Genomic DNA, 15,677 nt, shown 5'->3' on the forward strand with positions numbered 1-15,677 from the left:
CGTTCCAGATTGCCAAACAGTGATGTTGTTGTTGTGCATCAATTTTGATGTTTTAATAAACATAAATTATTGCATGGATCGTTTTGTTGTCAATTATTCCCCCCTGCATATGGCAGTGACACCAGCTCGTAGCCATTATACACCTCCACTCATGCGCCCACACATTAATAAACAAAATCCACAGATTGTCATTAAAGTCAATTAATTTGGGGGTGGGGGGGTTAGAATTAAATTTGCTGCTGCCCACACAGCACAAAGGGACACTGTTACATTTTTTTTCACAAACATTTTGCTCTTAGAAAGGGATCAGTTTACACGCGGGCTGTTCAATTTGTTAGCTTGATTTCTGAGGCTGAACATGGGTCTCTCCACAGAACAATGTACTCTCAAAACATTTAGCTAGCTTAAACACTGCACAGGTGTTTCTTAATTAAAGCAAATGGTCACAAAACATCCACTTTCAATGTAAGCCTCCGTTTCTTCTTATTAAAGACGGCAGATGCACTGTCTTCATTTACAGTTTTCGGGAACTCCACGAGCAAATGGTAAATATCCTCCACCTCCAGCAAGACGTCATCCTGCAGAGAAAAATACGTTCAGCACTCTGTAAGGCTCGCTACAGGCCGATTATGTATTTTTTATAACATTCAGCTACACACTGACACACTGGATTCTAAAGTGCTTCATTATAACTGTTCAAGGGAGTGTGTAGCCACTAACCTTAGACATGCTCAGCTGGCACTCTGACATAGAGCAAACCATTGGCAGCTCCACTGTCAGCTCCACACTGTGAGGAACTTCTGAAGCATCAGTCTTCACCTCGAGTTGATACTCTGGCTTCTGAGGCTCCACAGAAGTGAAAGAGATGACCTGGATCAAATCCTTCTTTATTTTCTCTGCAGGTCTACAGATAATTTGAGGAGCAGAGGCCTCATCTTGGTTTTCTGATCGTAGAGAGGAGATTTGCTGAAGGAGGGCAGCTGGTGTCTGGCCAGCTGTAAAATTAAAGACCGTGGATTATTAGAAAAATTGGTTTAGGAGGTGAAAGGAAAGTGGGAAAAGAACACAGGTTCAACATAAAGCGCTTATCGAAGCTTGTCAGGGTTAAAAGACTTTTTGCATTACCTGTGTCAGCTTGTTTGGGGGTGCTGGACCACTTCTGAAATCCAAGCCGGCGGTGCAACTCATCTGGGGTACTATTTGGGCTACTGTTGACAACTCTGTACTGCTGTGATAAGGTCATCCCAAGCTCCTTCTGGGCAAAGTTCAAGGCCAGCATATAGACCTTGTTAATCTCTGCTTTGTTCTCTTTACTTTCCTGCAGCACCGCAGGATTTAATGCCACATCCAGCACAGCATACCAGCCTGTAAAAGAAAAAGTATGACTTTCTTGCTTGTGTCATGGAACACAAAGGGCCAGTTCTGCAGCAGAACACACACCTTGACCTTCATTTGTGCCCTTTTCCAGTTTTCCTGTGTACACTGGTAAAGGCCTGCTGGGGTCCTGAGGTGCAGGCACATGTTTCCAACTACATATGTTGATGTACAGCAGGCCTTTCTTTGGTTTCTGTCAAGGACACACATGTACTGTCAAAAGATCTTTCAAAACAAAGCCAATTTCAAAGTTATGAACAGACAAACGTCTAACATCTTTGCAGAGTGTAGTAAAAGTATGATGTGCTTTTCATGTAATCCATGTATTTTAGGAGCTATAAAGTAAATACATGGACAGTTTCCAGCTTCTCAGAGGGAAATATTTACACAGCTTTCACAGCTTGTACTGTAATGGACATTTTTATATTAAGTTTATTAATAAGACTAGAAGTTACAACCCATATCAGTATAGCATAGCGCTTGCCCTGAGTGGGAGAAGCCTTTTATATGGGGTGAGTTTGCTGCTGACCATCTGGTGATGTTTCCATCAGGTTGCCACATCATCGGCTTCATAAGGTATTTTGGCATTTTATCACAAGATGCCTTTAGCTGAGGCAGACCCACCACAGGCTGATCCGACCTAAGTGTGTATCGCGTGGTGCCCATCAGTCATTTGGCAGTCCACACTGTCTCCTTCTGTTTCAGCCAAAGTCAGAGACTGCTTCTTTTGGCTACAGCAGCGAGCTCTCTGATTAACTTGGGCTAGGCTCTGCCTTTTTCCTGCAGTAGCATTACAGTGGAGCTGGTGACAGAACTCCTGCAGGCAGCCTCCACTGGACGGACCTTCACCCCAGTTCTCTGCCTCAGCTTGCGTATCGCACTTTGTCCCTTTCATATGGCTCCTTGATGGCATCCTCACAAGGGCCTGTCAGTTCTACAATGAAGACATACCAGTGGGAATTTCAGATGGAAAGGTATTTCAGGAGGACAGTGGCAGTTAGTGCTAAGACCAGGGTCCTCAGTATTTGGTTATGGCACTAAGTATATCTTCAGTGTGTTATACCACTTTTGCAGCCCACCAAGACGTGTTTGAGGGTTGCCAGATTGCACACAAGTGACATGCAGGGTCCTCTCCACAGAGCACATCATATGTGGCCCCATTTGTTTCCATATTACACAGATCACGCCCTTTGATTTTGCTTCCTTCAGTGCCTTCCCACCTCATCCAGCAGCCTTACTGCAGTTAGAAGTTCGCTGTTGCACATCTAGTTGCATCCAGGCAACGCAACTTCTCCACCACCAAATGCCTGTGTGTCTTGGGGGTAGTCTTTTTCTCAGTAGGCATTGTTGTTCCCAGTCCAAATCCTCCTCTGCCATCCTGGACTTGCCCCACAATATCACAGTGTCTAAGGGCAAATTTTGCTTCCACTACTGCTGAAGCTGGGTCCCATTAACTCCTGGCTGCCAGGGTTGGTGCAGCATTTAAAAACAAAACTAAAGTAATATATGTAACTTTTTGTGCCAATGACAAAGCCATGTAATTCCAACCATTTTATTGTCATAATAAGTCATATTTATTCTGCAGACTGTGTCACACTTTTTTGGATGATGAGCACTAAGTTAGATCCTGCAGTTTCTGCTATGATAGTTAACTTGGCTCCGTACCTAATTTAGTTTTAATTTAGGCTGGTTCCCAAAGTATATCACGCATTTATTTATTTATGTTTGGGGGATTATGGACGGGCTTCCATTCTAGTTTAACCACACAATGTGACAGATAACATAATTTTGTTTAACACCTGTATGGAGCCTATCCCAGCTATCATAGGGGGAGAGCCAGGGTTCACCCTGCACAGGTTGCCAGCCTGTCGCAGGAGCAACACAGAGAGAGACAGGCAACCATTCACACTCACATTCACACCTGTGGGCAATTTAGAATCACCAGTTAATCAAACCCCACTAACTGCATGTCTTTGGACTGTGGGAGGAAACCGGAGAACCCGGAGAAACCCCACGCAGACACGGGGAGAACATGCAAACTCCAAACAAGATAACTAATTAGCAATTATGAAGCCGCCGTCAGGACTCACCAGTATTTCAGTGCAGAGACACGAGTCCAGCTCAGGCGGTGCCCTCAATTCAGCTCCTTCCTTCAGCTGTCTCTCAATGAGCGTGCGGTAGGCTGCAGGGTCATTTTCACAGAGATTATCCAGCATGGACCACAACTGGCTGACTTGCTGCAAAACTTCTGTGCTGCTACTGGAGCACATCTTAAGGTGAATTAGCAAACTAACTGGTCAGTAAGACTAGCTGGTTAGAAGAAGAGGTTAGGAAAAGTTTTTCGTCAGAAAATCAACAGGTCGGCAGAGTTAAAATGGACATGTGCTACAGGAACACCTTAGTTATATAAAAAAATAACGAGAAATATCATACAAATGTATGAAAAAACTAAAGAACTTCTGTAGGTCATTAGTTGTTACGGCTAACCCGAGCCAATGTTGTCAGTTGCCATAGGAACAGCACAAAACGTTACACAGATGCCACCTGGCGGTGAGATGCAGAACCGCATCTCATTAACCACACCGGACAGGCTGGTGTATGAAGTATAATTTATTTTTAATACATGAAAAACATTACGTAAAAATGTATATTGATGCTTTCAGTCTGTCTTTATGTGTACATTATATAACGGAAACTACAGTTATACATGATATTTTTATTTTACGATTGAAACTGTTTCATCAGAAGCTTCCTTGGCTTGTTATATTTCATGAGTCCTCCTCAGTAATTCTGCAAAAAAAAAGAGAATTAATGTTAGAAGTCACTTTTCTGTTATAGTTTCCACCTCAATCCTGCTGAAATACAAAAAAAAAAATTAACTTAAATGGTGCCATATATAAAACTAATTAGGGCTTTCTGAAGTGTGTAATATAATAATTTATTGTGAAAAAGTACTCCATGAGATATAAATATCCTGCATTCAAAGAGTTATTATCAGCAGGGTACTTCTGCAAAATCAAATGACTCATTTCACCTGCTTGGCTTTGATGCATTTCTCACTACATAATGCTTTAACACTGGCAAAAGTGGAGCTAACTTTTTAAAATGCATGTAATGCAATCATATTTAAACTGATCATGTGTTTTGCATGCATTTTTTTTTTTTTTTTACTGTAGAGCAGACCTATAAGGTAGCACCAAATTGTACTAAACCTGTTTATTCGCCACTATAGAATTTTAAAATGCAGTTTACCTCAATCATCTCATAGATCCAGCCCAAGAATTCAGCCACTTTGGTGTAAACTCCAGGATGGTTGGGCTCAGCACAGCCTGTTCCCCAGCTGACGACCCCTACCAGCCTCCACACGTTCTCATCCTGGCAAACAAGAGGCCCCCCACTGTCCCCCTGGAGAGGTAGACACAGACACTGTTCACTACAGCTACGCATAAAAGAGAACCTGAATCCAGCGGTCAAAACATGCCTCTGACCTGACACGCGTCAACTTTCCCCTCTGTGTACCCGGCACAAAGCATCCGCGCTGTGATCTCGCCATTGTACATGCAGGAGCTGTTACATTTCTTTGTGCTTATTATTGGGACTGGTGCCTCTTTCAGGGTGTCAGGTGAATGAACTGAGGGAGAAAGTATAAATTTAAGACTGCTCCACTGGCACACTTGGCTCACTCTGTCACCATTTGAGTTCGGATTAGATTTGTAGCAGATAAATTTGTTTAAGAGCAGAGCAGTGTAGTAGCATCTTACCCCCGTCGGGCTGTGTGTATCCCCACCCAGAAATCCAGCACTGTGTTCCTCCTGGAAGATCATACTCGTACTGAGGCAAGCAGATGGGCCTGATTGTATCTAGTTAAAAAGGGGGGAAGGGGATTGCCTCTTAATACAATACATTTGAAAGATTACAAGAGACATAGCAGTACCTTGCACTGTGAACGTGTTTGGGTTCATAAATCAGGTTAAGGAGCGTTATAAAGCCACCCGTCACTGAGAACTGTGATCTGACTTCAGTGTTTGCCAGGAGAAGGCTGTTTTCATCTCTGTGCTCATGTCAAATCAGAGTTGAAGGACAAGGATGCTAGGAAGCTTTTATGACAGAGAACCCAACTGTGGTCCAGTATGCAACTTAAAGAAAGTTAATGTCCCACGGTGATCAAAATTTCTTTCACAAGAAAGACCAGGCACCAACTAGCAGCCATTCAAACTCCCAGAATAATATAAACGGAACCAAAACAACATAAAGTGCCATATGTACAAAAAAACAGCCCCGTGTCTCTTTCACTGGATTCACTGTTTTCTTTTTCTTTTTTAATTGTACAATATTTGCATATTTGTATTCTCTCATTTGGAAGATACTTCTGGAATTCAGTTTTATTTATGTAAATTCAAAACAATAGTCATCTTAAGGCTCTTTATGTTGTAATGTAAAGGAGGAACAAAATTACCAAGATTACAAAAGGAAAATTATTCTTTCGCTCCACCAGGAGCAAGGAAGGAGAATAATTTTCAATGCCTCAAAACATCTGGAGGGGCTTTTTAAATTGCCGCTGATTCTGTATGTTTATATATGAATGTTAACTGATTCTGTAAGCTGTTGAAGATGGAGGCAGCCTTTTCATGCGAAGTGTAAATCGCTTGTTGTGATTAGAGAAATTAGCATACCTGACACACCTGGGAACATTTGCTTATTCTTCATGAAAGGAGAACAATACCACTTTTGTGGTCAGATGAAGGCTTATGATACATTTTTATGGCATTAAAAAAAAAAACAGTAAGCTGAGGCCATAGTGTAGATTATTATTTATTTTTATTTTTTTTTTCAGTCTATTTGGAGTGCTGCAAAACTTGTGACGAGACCGACCTGAGAAATTGAACGGTGTGCGCAGCTTCATCAGTGCTATGTCACTGTCGTGGGTCCTGTGGTTGTAGTTCTTGTTGTAGATGATCTTCTCCACAGAGTGTCCTGTGTGTTGAGCCATTTTAGCAGAGCTGCGGGTAACAATGCCAGCATAAACCACCCAGCTGGATACCTGAGGTAGCCTGTAGCTGACATTTGAGAAAAGAAAAGAGAAAGCAGATAGTGATACTGCTACTTTGGTGCAGCTGTTAATGACTGATTATTATCCTTCATTGTGGCTGCAACCTCTGACCTTTAATACTTGTAAGGTCAGTGGTCTTACTTGTGTACACAGTGGGCAGCTGTGACTACCCATTGACTGGTGATGATGGAGCCTCCACAGGTGTGACGGTTGCTGTAGTAAAGGCTGACCTGCCAGGGCCACCTGCCCAGCGTGGCCTCCACGCCCCCGATTATCCTGGGCAGCTTTGCACGTGTCCCACACTCTAGAGATCCATTCATCAAAAGGGAATTGAATTGGGTTGGTCGGAAAGAGCGGCAGCAAATGCCATCATTCATTCTGCTCTGATATAAAGCTGTGTACTAGAACACTACGGGGCTTTGTGTTAGGTGCAAACTCAAATTAAAAGTTAAGTTTAATTTGCTCACCAAAACATTGCAAAGCGATAACCTTCCCTGTGATACAACTCCTCCTAAATGAAAATAAATTGGGTAACTAATGATGCATAATTAATGTTTTAGCAGCCGCAATTTCCCTGCATCGTTATAAGTGTGATGTCCTCTGACAGATTGCCTTACCTGAACTGCCACATATTTTCCAGACTGCTCTTTTGTTCCAAGGCAATTTGTACAAAGCCGTCAGTGTAGTTTGGCCCGATATCAGTAAGGTTCACTCCTTTATGCTTGGTCAGTCTGGTAGGGGAACATTTGAAAAATGGGTGGGCGTGAGTATTAAGATAATTTAGTCTCATGAGGTATGAAGCAAGATTGTAAATGAGGTATTAATAGATCATAAATAAGGTGAGCCTTCAACCTAAAATTAAACTAAGTTAGAGAATGGGTGCTCAGTTTTCAAATGGTGCTATAAAGAAGTAGCGTGTGATCCTCAAAGGACTGCGGACAAGCCTCACCTGAGATAACCCAGCTGTCTGCAGACCAGCGTTCCCAGCGAGGAGTTCCATCTCTCATAGCATACTGGAAGCCAGGTGGGCAGCTTTCCCAGCTGGATCTCCAGGAGGGAGTTCTCGGGACTGATTCTGTAAAACACTGAACCTGATTGATTGAAAATCCCTCCAGAGACAAACTCTCAGTCAACGTTAATCATCAAAGCCTCTTCTATGAGTGGGAAATGATTAGGGAAAACACAAGTATCTATGCTAATGTAGTCAGCATAAACAGATCATTATGTGTGATGTTTTCATGTCAGTCAACGGGCACGTCTCAAGAGTGACGAAAAGACAACAAGAAGCAGCTGCTGAATTTTAATTTTTGTTACTATTCAATTAATGAACACTTCAGACGTGACCCATGACCTGATATAATGAAGTACATACAATAAGCTAAGCAGCCGCACATTGATGTTCTGCATTATAATTCATAAATCGGTGACCCAAACGCTAACAAAAGGGAGTAAACACAGACCTTTCCTGGAGTCAGATACAGAAATATCCTCTGTGACATTGCAGAAAGATGTCTCCTTTGTATCTCCAAGCCCCACTGGACTTTGGGAGGAGGATGGCCTCAGCAAAAGTTTGACTAAAAGTGGATAAAGAGATAATCTTTTAATCAAGCTGCAAAATGGGCGGCAAAAAGTTGTTGATTTTTTTTAATATTGCCAGATTATCTGAATGAGAACCCAAAATGGACCAGTGTCTGGGACAGCAATAAAATGTCATTAAATATTTTTATTTCTATCTGCAAATCCAGCTAATTAGAGAATGGCTAATTAAAACACTGATTAATTTTTCAAAATGCATTTTGCCTGTTCTAAGCTCTGCTCGAGCTTAACTTGAATGTTGTGGCATATTTCCATCAAATTTGGAGGACTTGAATGCAGTATAAATACAAAAAAAATCCCAACTGAGGCCAACATTGTCTTGACTTTTAGTCCATGATTATAGTAAGGCTCCAAAAGTGCTGTACACATTTAATGAAAGATCAGTTTGTGATGCTGTCCATTAAAATTGTTTGTTAGGCCATTAAATCCTTATTTTAAAAATCAAAATGTTGCAATATGTTTGCTTATGCAGTCATTTAAACACATGTAAATAAACAGAATGCAATGATTTCCAATCATTTAAACTCTGTGTTTAACTGCTAGTGATACAAAGACATGTGAAACGTTGAAACTAAGAAATGTTAAATGTAAAAGTCCTGACAAGGGCAACAAAACACTGGAAAAGTTGTGTAATATTAGAGGAAAAACTCTAGTGCAACATCTCACAGCTGATTAGTTTAATGAGTTACATGATTGGGGATAAAAGAGCATTCCAGAGAAGCTGACTTCTTCAGAAGAAGAGAGCGAGATGGGTTCACAACTCTGTGGGCAAATAGTTCAACAACTTCAGAGTACTTGATGTAAAATTGCAAAGGACTTAAGGAATTGAGCATTTGTTGCACATAATATCATTAAAAGATTCAGACAATCAAAATAAAAATACACACACACGGTTCAGTGTTTATTCACCTGAACTGCATTAAAAGCAGGTGAAAATCTGTAGTAGAAATCAATTAATGGGCTCAATAACATTCCTGGAAGCCATTGGGTAACTGGCAGTGATGCACTTTGCATCCAGAAAAGCAAGTTAAAAGACCAAGAAATGCCTGCCTTTCTCTGGGCCTTTGCTCATTTTAGTTGGACTGAGGCAAAGTGGAAAACTCTTCTTTAGTCTGACTAATTAAAATTTGAGATTGTTTCTAAAATCCATTTTCCTCTGGGCTAAAAAAAGGAGAGGGACCAGTGCATATCAATGCACAGCTAAAATGCCAGCATCTGTGATGGTATGGGGATCCACTAGTGGACATGGCATGGGTAAAAGGCACCGTCACTGCTGTCATGCAGACAATTTTTCAGGTAAGATTTATTGTTTGCCTTAGCAAGACAACACCAAACCCCATTCAGCACATATTACAACGGCATGGCTCTGTGATAAGAGCGCAGGACTGAAATCATTTGGCAAAAACATTTGGCTTCCGAAACTGAAGCTACTGGTCTTCTCTGTGTTGTTAATACAAAGATTCTTAAACATGCTGCCATCGTTTCTCAGTTTCAACATTAGATATGTAGTCTTTGTACTATTTTTAATTTGTTTTTGAAGTATTGCATTCTGGCATTATTTACAAATCACCCAGTGTCCCAACAAAAGACGTCACCTTGAGCTTCTGAGAACTGCAACAAGCAGCTCTTAGTGTTTCAGAAATCGTGTAAGACAATTTATCAAGCAAATAACTGAAGCTTTCAAATGTTAATATTGGATACGATAGGCTCTGTGTAAATTCACATTGACCCAAAGATTCGCAGGCATCTGAGTTTCTCGAACTAGGCCATTTGCACATTCATTTCCAGTTCCTGGTTCTTACTGAGCTCATTTAGAGATTCCTTCAGACACAATGACTCACCTAGAAACCAGACACCTACAACTAATCCTCCGAGTAGTCCGACTGCACACACCGCTGCCAGCAGCCTCACCAGTCTGTGAGCTAAAGCAACAGTTAATACTGGAGTTAATGCTTCTTGATCCCTGATGTGAGCTGAGAGAAACTATTAAATGTCAACTGTTACATATTGCACACAGATGTGCAGCACAGAGACAGTTAGATTTATTACATGCTTGCACAACACAATCAACAGGCTACATTTTCATAAGAAAGCACTTCTCTGTGTCTACACACTGCAATGCAGATGATCTGCAGCAGCACAAAGTCTAATTTTTTTTTCCATTTTAGGGAACGTGTTAGTGTTTTTCGTTGCACAAATGGAGCAAGATTGTTATTGAAGTCTGAGGCCTGATGCCCGTCGGGTGGTGCACTGCTGGAGCTTACCATGAGTAGTAGACTGAAATCCTTTTAACCAGCCTTGGACTCCTTTGGTCCCTGCAACTCCTGCTGTTTTCTCTGAGTGAAAAGGATGACTGGTAGCCACTGGATTTTCAATCACTGATAATGTGTCTCCATCAAGACTCTACAAGAATTACAGTGGACACATCAGACCTCAACTTCTTATTTCATAAAGTTTTGCTAAGTTTGCTTACTCAGGGCAAAAACTATGTTCTGGCCATCTGCTCATCAGCAAGGGCTCACCTGTCACACTGTCAGATTTAATTAAGAGGACAGTTTTTTTTGAATATCACCCAACACTGACCAGTCCAGATGTATGGAGTCAGAGTTGGAGGCATATACAGGTGTGTCTCACATGTCTTCCTCAGTGATTAAAGTATAATGAGCTTGTTGAAGCACTGATATGTTGTTTTTTTTTTTTTTTTTTTTAATGCTTTGAACAACACTTTATAATACGGGGCTGCATTTTCTGTTTTTCAGATCATTTTGTAGCACTTTAGTGTGTGTGCATGCGTGCGTGTGATTGTGGAAGTAGCAGCTGTTTCTAAAAGCAGCATATTGAGAGTACTGCAGTAATTATAATAAAGCTCTCCATAAATGTGAGATGCAGACTTGGAATTGTACAATTACAGCATACAATCAGTCTAAATAAATCCCATACCATCTGCTATCATGTAACATGATGCGTGACTGCAGCTAAACATGCAATTTTGGATATATAGTTTGTGTAGTCCAAGACTGGGGGCGGTTTCAAAAAAATAGATTTTAACTACGTCTTACAGATAATCCTGTATAGTCACTGACTATTTTAAACATGACTGCAGTACAGTGAATTCTGGTTAATTAAAGCTTTTTATTAAAAAAAGCATGGCTGACTGAGCAATGATATCTGACCTCTCAGTTCTATTTACCATGACAGAAAGTGTTTGTCCTTCAGAAGAACTAAACAGTGACAAGGATATTTTACTACTGGTGCCACTGATTGCTACCATGATGCCAGTCTTAATGTTTAAGTTAACCTAGGGCTAAAGTGTCAATTTTTGGGGAGATATTTTTTATGAAACTGCCCGAGTTCAGTTACACTAATCTATGAGCAAAATTAACCAACTGACCAGTCCAAAGCCCTAGTTTAGAAATTTAATCTAGCATTAGGTTAACATGCGCATTATGTAGAAAGAGAGAAAGCATTAGGAAGTGACAGACAGCTGTTTGGCTGATGTGAAGTGAGAACCATATGTGTAAAGTGGAGCTGAGGGTGCAGTACTGGGTAATATTGTGGAAGATGTGTTGTTGTCAGGAGTGCATAAATTAGACATACAATATGTAGCAAGTATATTGAGTCTGGTTTTGCTTACCATGTTTTCCTTGCATACAGTTCTGAAGAAAAGCCAGCAGTGCCCGTGCTCATCTGTAGGCCTGCGCTCGAGGTGTAGAGATCTGTCCCGCTCGCAGTTGATTCACCGTTTGCCATTTAACAGAATGCAACTCTGGATTTTCCCTTCACAAAGAGACAATGAGGTCAGCAGTGGTGCACAGAATGAGACTGTTGTTTGTCCAGAGGGGGGTCACGGGGCCTGTGGAAGCAAGCTGAACAAGGTCTTTGTAGGAGGGGAGCATCTCCAGAGAGATGCGAGGTAACACTTTTCACCTGTGCCAAAAGATTGTCTATTTTCGCCCGAGACACGTTATTACCTGACAGTTTGTAGGTTCTGAGAAAAGGTCATTATTGGAGATTGTTGAAAAGTCTCATATCACGTCAATCCCCATGATCTGAAATCCAAAGCTATCATCTCAGCACTCAAGAACAAAATGAAGTCTGTTCTGTCTGCCTGCTGACAGATTAGACTTTCTCTTCTCTCTTCACTTTTTACTGACACGCAGTTGATTTTTTTTTTTTTTTTTCCAGTCACATTTGTTTTTCTGTATTTTAAACATCTTCTTTGTTTTATTAAATAATTGTAAGTGGCCCCACCAACTCATTTATTCTAAAAATAGATAAAATAATTAACAGCTGAGATGAAGACGCGTTCTATTTGAGAAGGGTGAGAAAATAGCTTGAACTCACTCGGAGAGGAGCTCAAAGCCTGCCGTCACTTCATTTCCTAAAAGAGATATTAAATGTCTATTGAGAAGACATAGTGAATTAGACTGGTGTAGCTAAAAGAAAATCTGATACAGGAGTTATTTATTTCTATCATATGCATGGTGTGGGATTAGCCAGAGTCCAGGTGAAGCGAACAACTGCCAGGAAGAAAATTCCTCCTCATCTGACTGTCAAGGCCCAAATCAAAAAAAAAAATGACCTACATCTACTCAGTTCATCTAACAGGTGTCATATGGAATTATTTGAACATCAAACACAGCGCAGTGAGCATTGCAGCAGTACCATGAATTGCATGTAATGGAGCTACAGCTGAAATTCATACAACTAGGTTTGTGAGGTTAATAATATTTGATGATATTAGCGTTGAGCTGAATTGTTCTGCAGACTCAAACAGAAGAGCAAAGCTGCTGTTTGGTAATTTTCACAGGGATTTCATGTCTCCCTCTTCTGGTGAAATTTGTTTTCTCAGACAGCCGAGTAAACAGTGATTTATATAGCTGCCACTCACTCGTGAGAAATTGTTTGTGAAGATGAATGAAGCCATTTTCAGTCAGGGATATGCACCTGTTTTGGGGGTTTTTGTTGTTGTTGGTTGTTTTGTTTTGTTTTTTTTTTCCTCTTGCATGCATCCATTTATTTATTTATTTGTCCCACAACTTGCTGCCTTGGAACTAGTTACAGTATGAAAATAGCTTTGGACGGGTAATTTAAGTCTCATGTTCTGTGACTTCAAGTTAGGCTTTCCCGCTTTTGTTAAAAGTAGTGGTTTATGGTTTTATTTATGCCATCTTCTAGTTACAGCTAGTTAAACTCTAACAGGCCTAATGTAACAGTCAACAAATCATTTAATGGAAGTTTTCCTGATTCTGCTTCTAATTATGTTTGTTTGTTTGAAAATAACAATATAATATAAAGTTATAATAATTTAAACATCAATGAAAATAGGCTGGAAATGCCTGTACCCCTGCTTTCTTGTTTCTTTACTTGTGTGGACCCCGTTAAGAGGGGGCAGAGCAAACTGTTAGATTAAGGTTGAACTCGCTTATTTGTAGAGAGGTGTCGATGCAGCTCTATGGTCCGCTTTTGCTGGGCTTGTTTCATTTGCCAGCAGTCACTCAAAAGAAAAAGTATGGCCATTAATTCTGATAATGGCTCAGTCAATTAGAACATTTATGAAGCGAAAGCACCAAATGATCTGATGTTTGACAGAAATGTTTCACAGGAAACTCTTAATGTGCTCCTGCAGCGGGATCATTTTCTTTACCCAGAGTCCATTGTTCTGCCACCAGGCACATGCTTCACAGTCGGACTATAAAATGGATTTTTTTTTAATGTAGTTTTTAAAAAAAGAAAGAAATAAAAACAGATTTATTTTTATTATGTTATGTTTTGCTGTCATAGTTGCTTCTGTTACGCTGTAAACTGACTCAGCTCAGCTTAAACTTTAAACCTTAAACTTGAGCAGCATTTAGTCAAGACATGGTAATAAATGGGAAAGACCGAGCTCTTACAAACAGGTCTCTTAGTACAGCAGTACAGTCGCACCACAAACTAAAGCTTCAAAAATGCTATAAAGTTGAATCAACTCCTTTTTTAAAACTATTTAAACAAAATAATAATAAACCTCTCCATACAGGTTGGATTTATGGCAGATGTATAATTGTAGTTGGTCTCTACTGTATCATATATACATCCTTATTGTTTTATATAAAAGACCACCACAAAACTAGATCAATAAGTGATCCTGAAAATCTGGGTAGAATCTGGCTCATGCATCTCTCCAATAAGAAATTTAAATTTCATGAGGACCCCACACACACACACACACACACACACACACATACATATGCAGTGACCACAACAATAACAGTGGTCCCACTGTTGACCGCATTCATTCATTTATTCATGTATCACAGTGTGAGGCTCCACTGTGAGGACGCTGGCTGCTGCCCAGTTTGGAGCTGCATCTATCTCTCTCTCTGCTCTGGAGGGGAGAGCTCTCTCCCTGCTTGGTGTACTGAGATTTGATCAGCTCCGCTCTTATCTGAGCCATTAGTATGTGTGCCTCTGTCCAATGTCCAGACCTTAAACATCAGATGCGGTCTCTCAGTCCCCACTCGGTAATCCCACAGTAGGTTCTAATTGAGCAGAAGAGAGGGATTGTTTTTTTTGTTGTTGTTGTTTTCAGGGTTTGGCCAGCTTTTGTCTCAACTGTTTATTTTTTTGTTTTTTTTTGTTTGGTTTGGTTTTTTTTTTTTTGCCAAAGTCCAGCCCACCAAGGCATTTAAAAACAAACTGTTTATGTGGGCTGTCAAGAGTGTTGTGCCAATAGTGCTTTTGGCTGTGACCCCTCAGCAGAGATGGACATTAAAGGTTGGAGTGCTCACAGATCCAGAAAAGGACGTGTGTGTGTGTGTGTGTGTGTGTGTGTGTGTGTGTGTGTGTGTGTGTGTGTGTGTGTGTGTGTGTGTGTGTGTGTGTGTGTGTGTGTGTGTGTGTTTGTTTAAAACGTATGCCCACAGATCTGTCAGACACCTCTTGATGAACACCACCTGCCACATTCCTAACATGTACCTTTTTTGTATTGTTCTTAAAGTAAGACTTATTTAAAGGAACAGAGATAAATGAGAGAATTTATATCACACTCATATCTGTCAGATAAATGGGAGGCTAAAAATGGCAGTGAGCTTGGCTCCACATAAAGACTGGAAACAACGGCGAGAAACTGCAAACCTGGCCTCCCTCCAGGCATTTCTGAAGATTACAAAAATAACATATTTTGTCTTTAAAACTTGACTTATTTAACATTTGGAAGCAGTATACAAACCTTTTAGATGGTTTAATAATCTGGTTGTGCAGAAAGGTGACAAACTGGTCCAAAGTCTCCCTTAGCGGTTCAGCTGGGTTAAGATCTGGACCTGACTGAGAAAGGCAGCAATCTTATTCACATCTTTGTCATACTCATCACACCATTCAGTGAACACCCTTACCCTATGAAAGGAAACATTGTCATCCAGGAAGAGACCACTTCCATCAGGATGGAAATTTTCATCATAGGGTCACTCAGAATAACATTGTATTGATTTGCAGTCTCCCCTTCCCTCTTAAAGATGGAGTTATAGGGTCGAGTTTTTCCTGTGTATCTCAAAAATGACCTCAACTAAGAATCTTATTATGAGGATCAAATAAAGAAAGAACATGAGTCATCAGGGTACCGTTGAGGTTTTGTGTTTTCAGTTGTAAAAACAGCTATAGAATGCATGGATCTTCACAA

The 15,677-nt window shown here is 40.6% G+C and overlaps 2 protein-coding genes and 1 long non-coding RNA gene across 3 annotated transcripts; 1 reads left to right on the top strand and 2 right to left on the bottom strand.

Annotated features, from left to right (window-relative positions):
* Positions 1 to 48: 48 nt before the first annotated feature.
* Positions 49 to 3,879, bottom strand: pih1d2 (PIH1 domain containing 2). Its single transcript, XM_030743963.1, has 5 exons — positions 3,465 to 3,879; positions 1,441 to 1,567; positions 1,126 to 1,365; positions 721 to 995; positions 49 to 578 (listed from the first exon to the last, which is right to left on the bottom strand). The coding sequence occupies exons 1-5, from the start codon at positions 3,642 to 3,644 to the stop codon at positions 444 to 446; spliced, it is 957 nt and encodes a 318-aa protein (XP_030599823.1). The 5' UTR covers positions 3,645 to 3,879; the 3' UTR covers positions 49 to 443.
* On the top strand, positions 3,497 to 10,481 carry LOC115790217 (uncharacterized). The gene is made up of 3 exons (XR_004020767.1): positions 3,497 to 3,650; positions 4,643 to 4,787; positions 10,189 to 10,481. It is a non-coding gene; the product is annotated as an uncharacterized LOC115790217 (long non-coding RNA).
* On the bottom strand, positions 4,085 to 11,768 carry tmprss5 (transmembrane serine protease 5). The gene is made up of 13 exons (XM_030743964.1): positions 11,655 to 11,768; positions 10,285 to 10,423; positions 9,862 to 9,942; positions 7,885 to 7,998; positions 7,374 to 7,509; positions 7,042 to 7,155; positions 6,892 to 6,935; positions 6,566 to 6,728; positions 6,247 to 6,431; positions 5,136 to 5,234; positions 4,863 to 5,005; positions 4,627 to 4,779; positions 4,085 to 4,164 (listed from the first exon to the last, which is right to left on the bottom strand). Exons 1-13 carry the CDS (start codon positions 11,655 to 11,657, stop codon positions 4,156 to 4,158), a joined length of 1,383 nt encoding a protein of 460 aa, XP_030599824.1. The 5' UTR covers positions 11,658 to 11,768; the 3' UTR covers positions 4,085 to 4,155.
* Positions 11,769 to 15,677: the final 3,909 nt, after the last annotated feature.

This window comes from Archocentrus centrarchus, chromosome 13, assembly GCF_007364275.1.
Source record: "Archocentrus centrarchus isolate MPI-CPG fArcCen1 chromosome 13, fArcCen1, whole genome shotgun sequence".
Classification (NCBI taxonomy): domain Eukaryota; kingdom Metazoa; phylum Chordata; class Actinopteri; order Cichliformes; family Cichlidae; genus Archocentrus; species Archocentrus centrarchus.

Excerpts from the sequence above, each read along its gene's own strand:
- pih1d2 (XM_030743963.1), bottom strand. The coding sequence starts at position 3,644 with ATGTGCTCCAGTAGCAGCACAGAAGTTTTGCAGCAAGTCAGCCAGTTG. Across the intron at positions 1,568-3,464 it reads GTCTCTGCACTGAAATACTG|AAACCAAAGAAAGGCCTGCT; the intron begins GTGAGTCCTGAC and ends TGTCCTTGACAG. Across the intron at positions 579-720 it reads GCCAGCTGAGCATGTCTAAG|GATGACGTCTTGCTGGAGGT; the intron begins GTTAGTGGCTAC and ends TTTTCTCTGCAG.
- tmprss5 (XM_030743964.1), bottom strand. Across the intron at positions 7,999-9,861 it reads TGTAGGTGTCTGGTTTCTAG|TCAAACTTTTGCTGAGGCCA; the intron begins GTGAGTCATTGT and ends ATCCACTTTTAG. Across the intron at positions 6,729-6,891 it reads TATCGCTTTGCAATGTTTTG|AGTGTGGGACACGTGCAAAG; the intron begins GTGAGCAAATTA and ends ATGGATCTCTAG.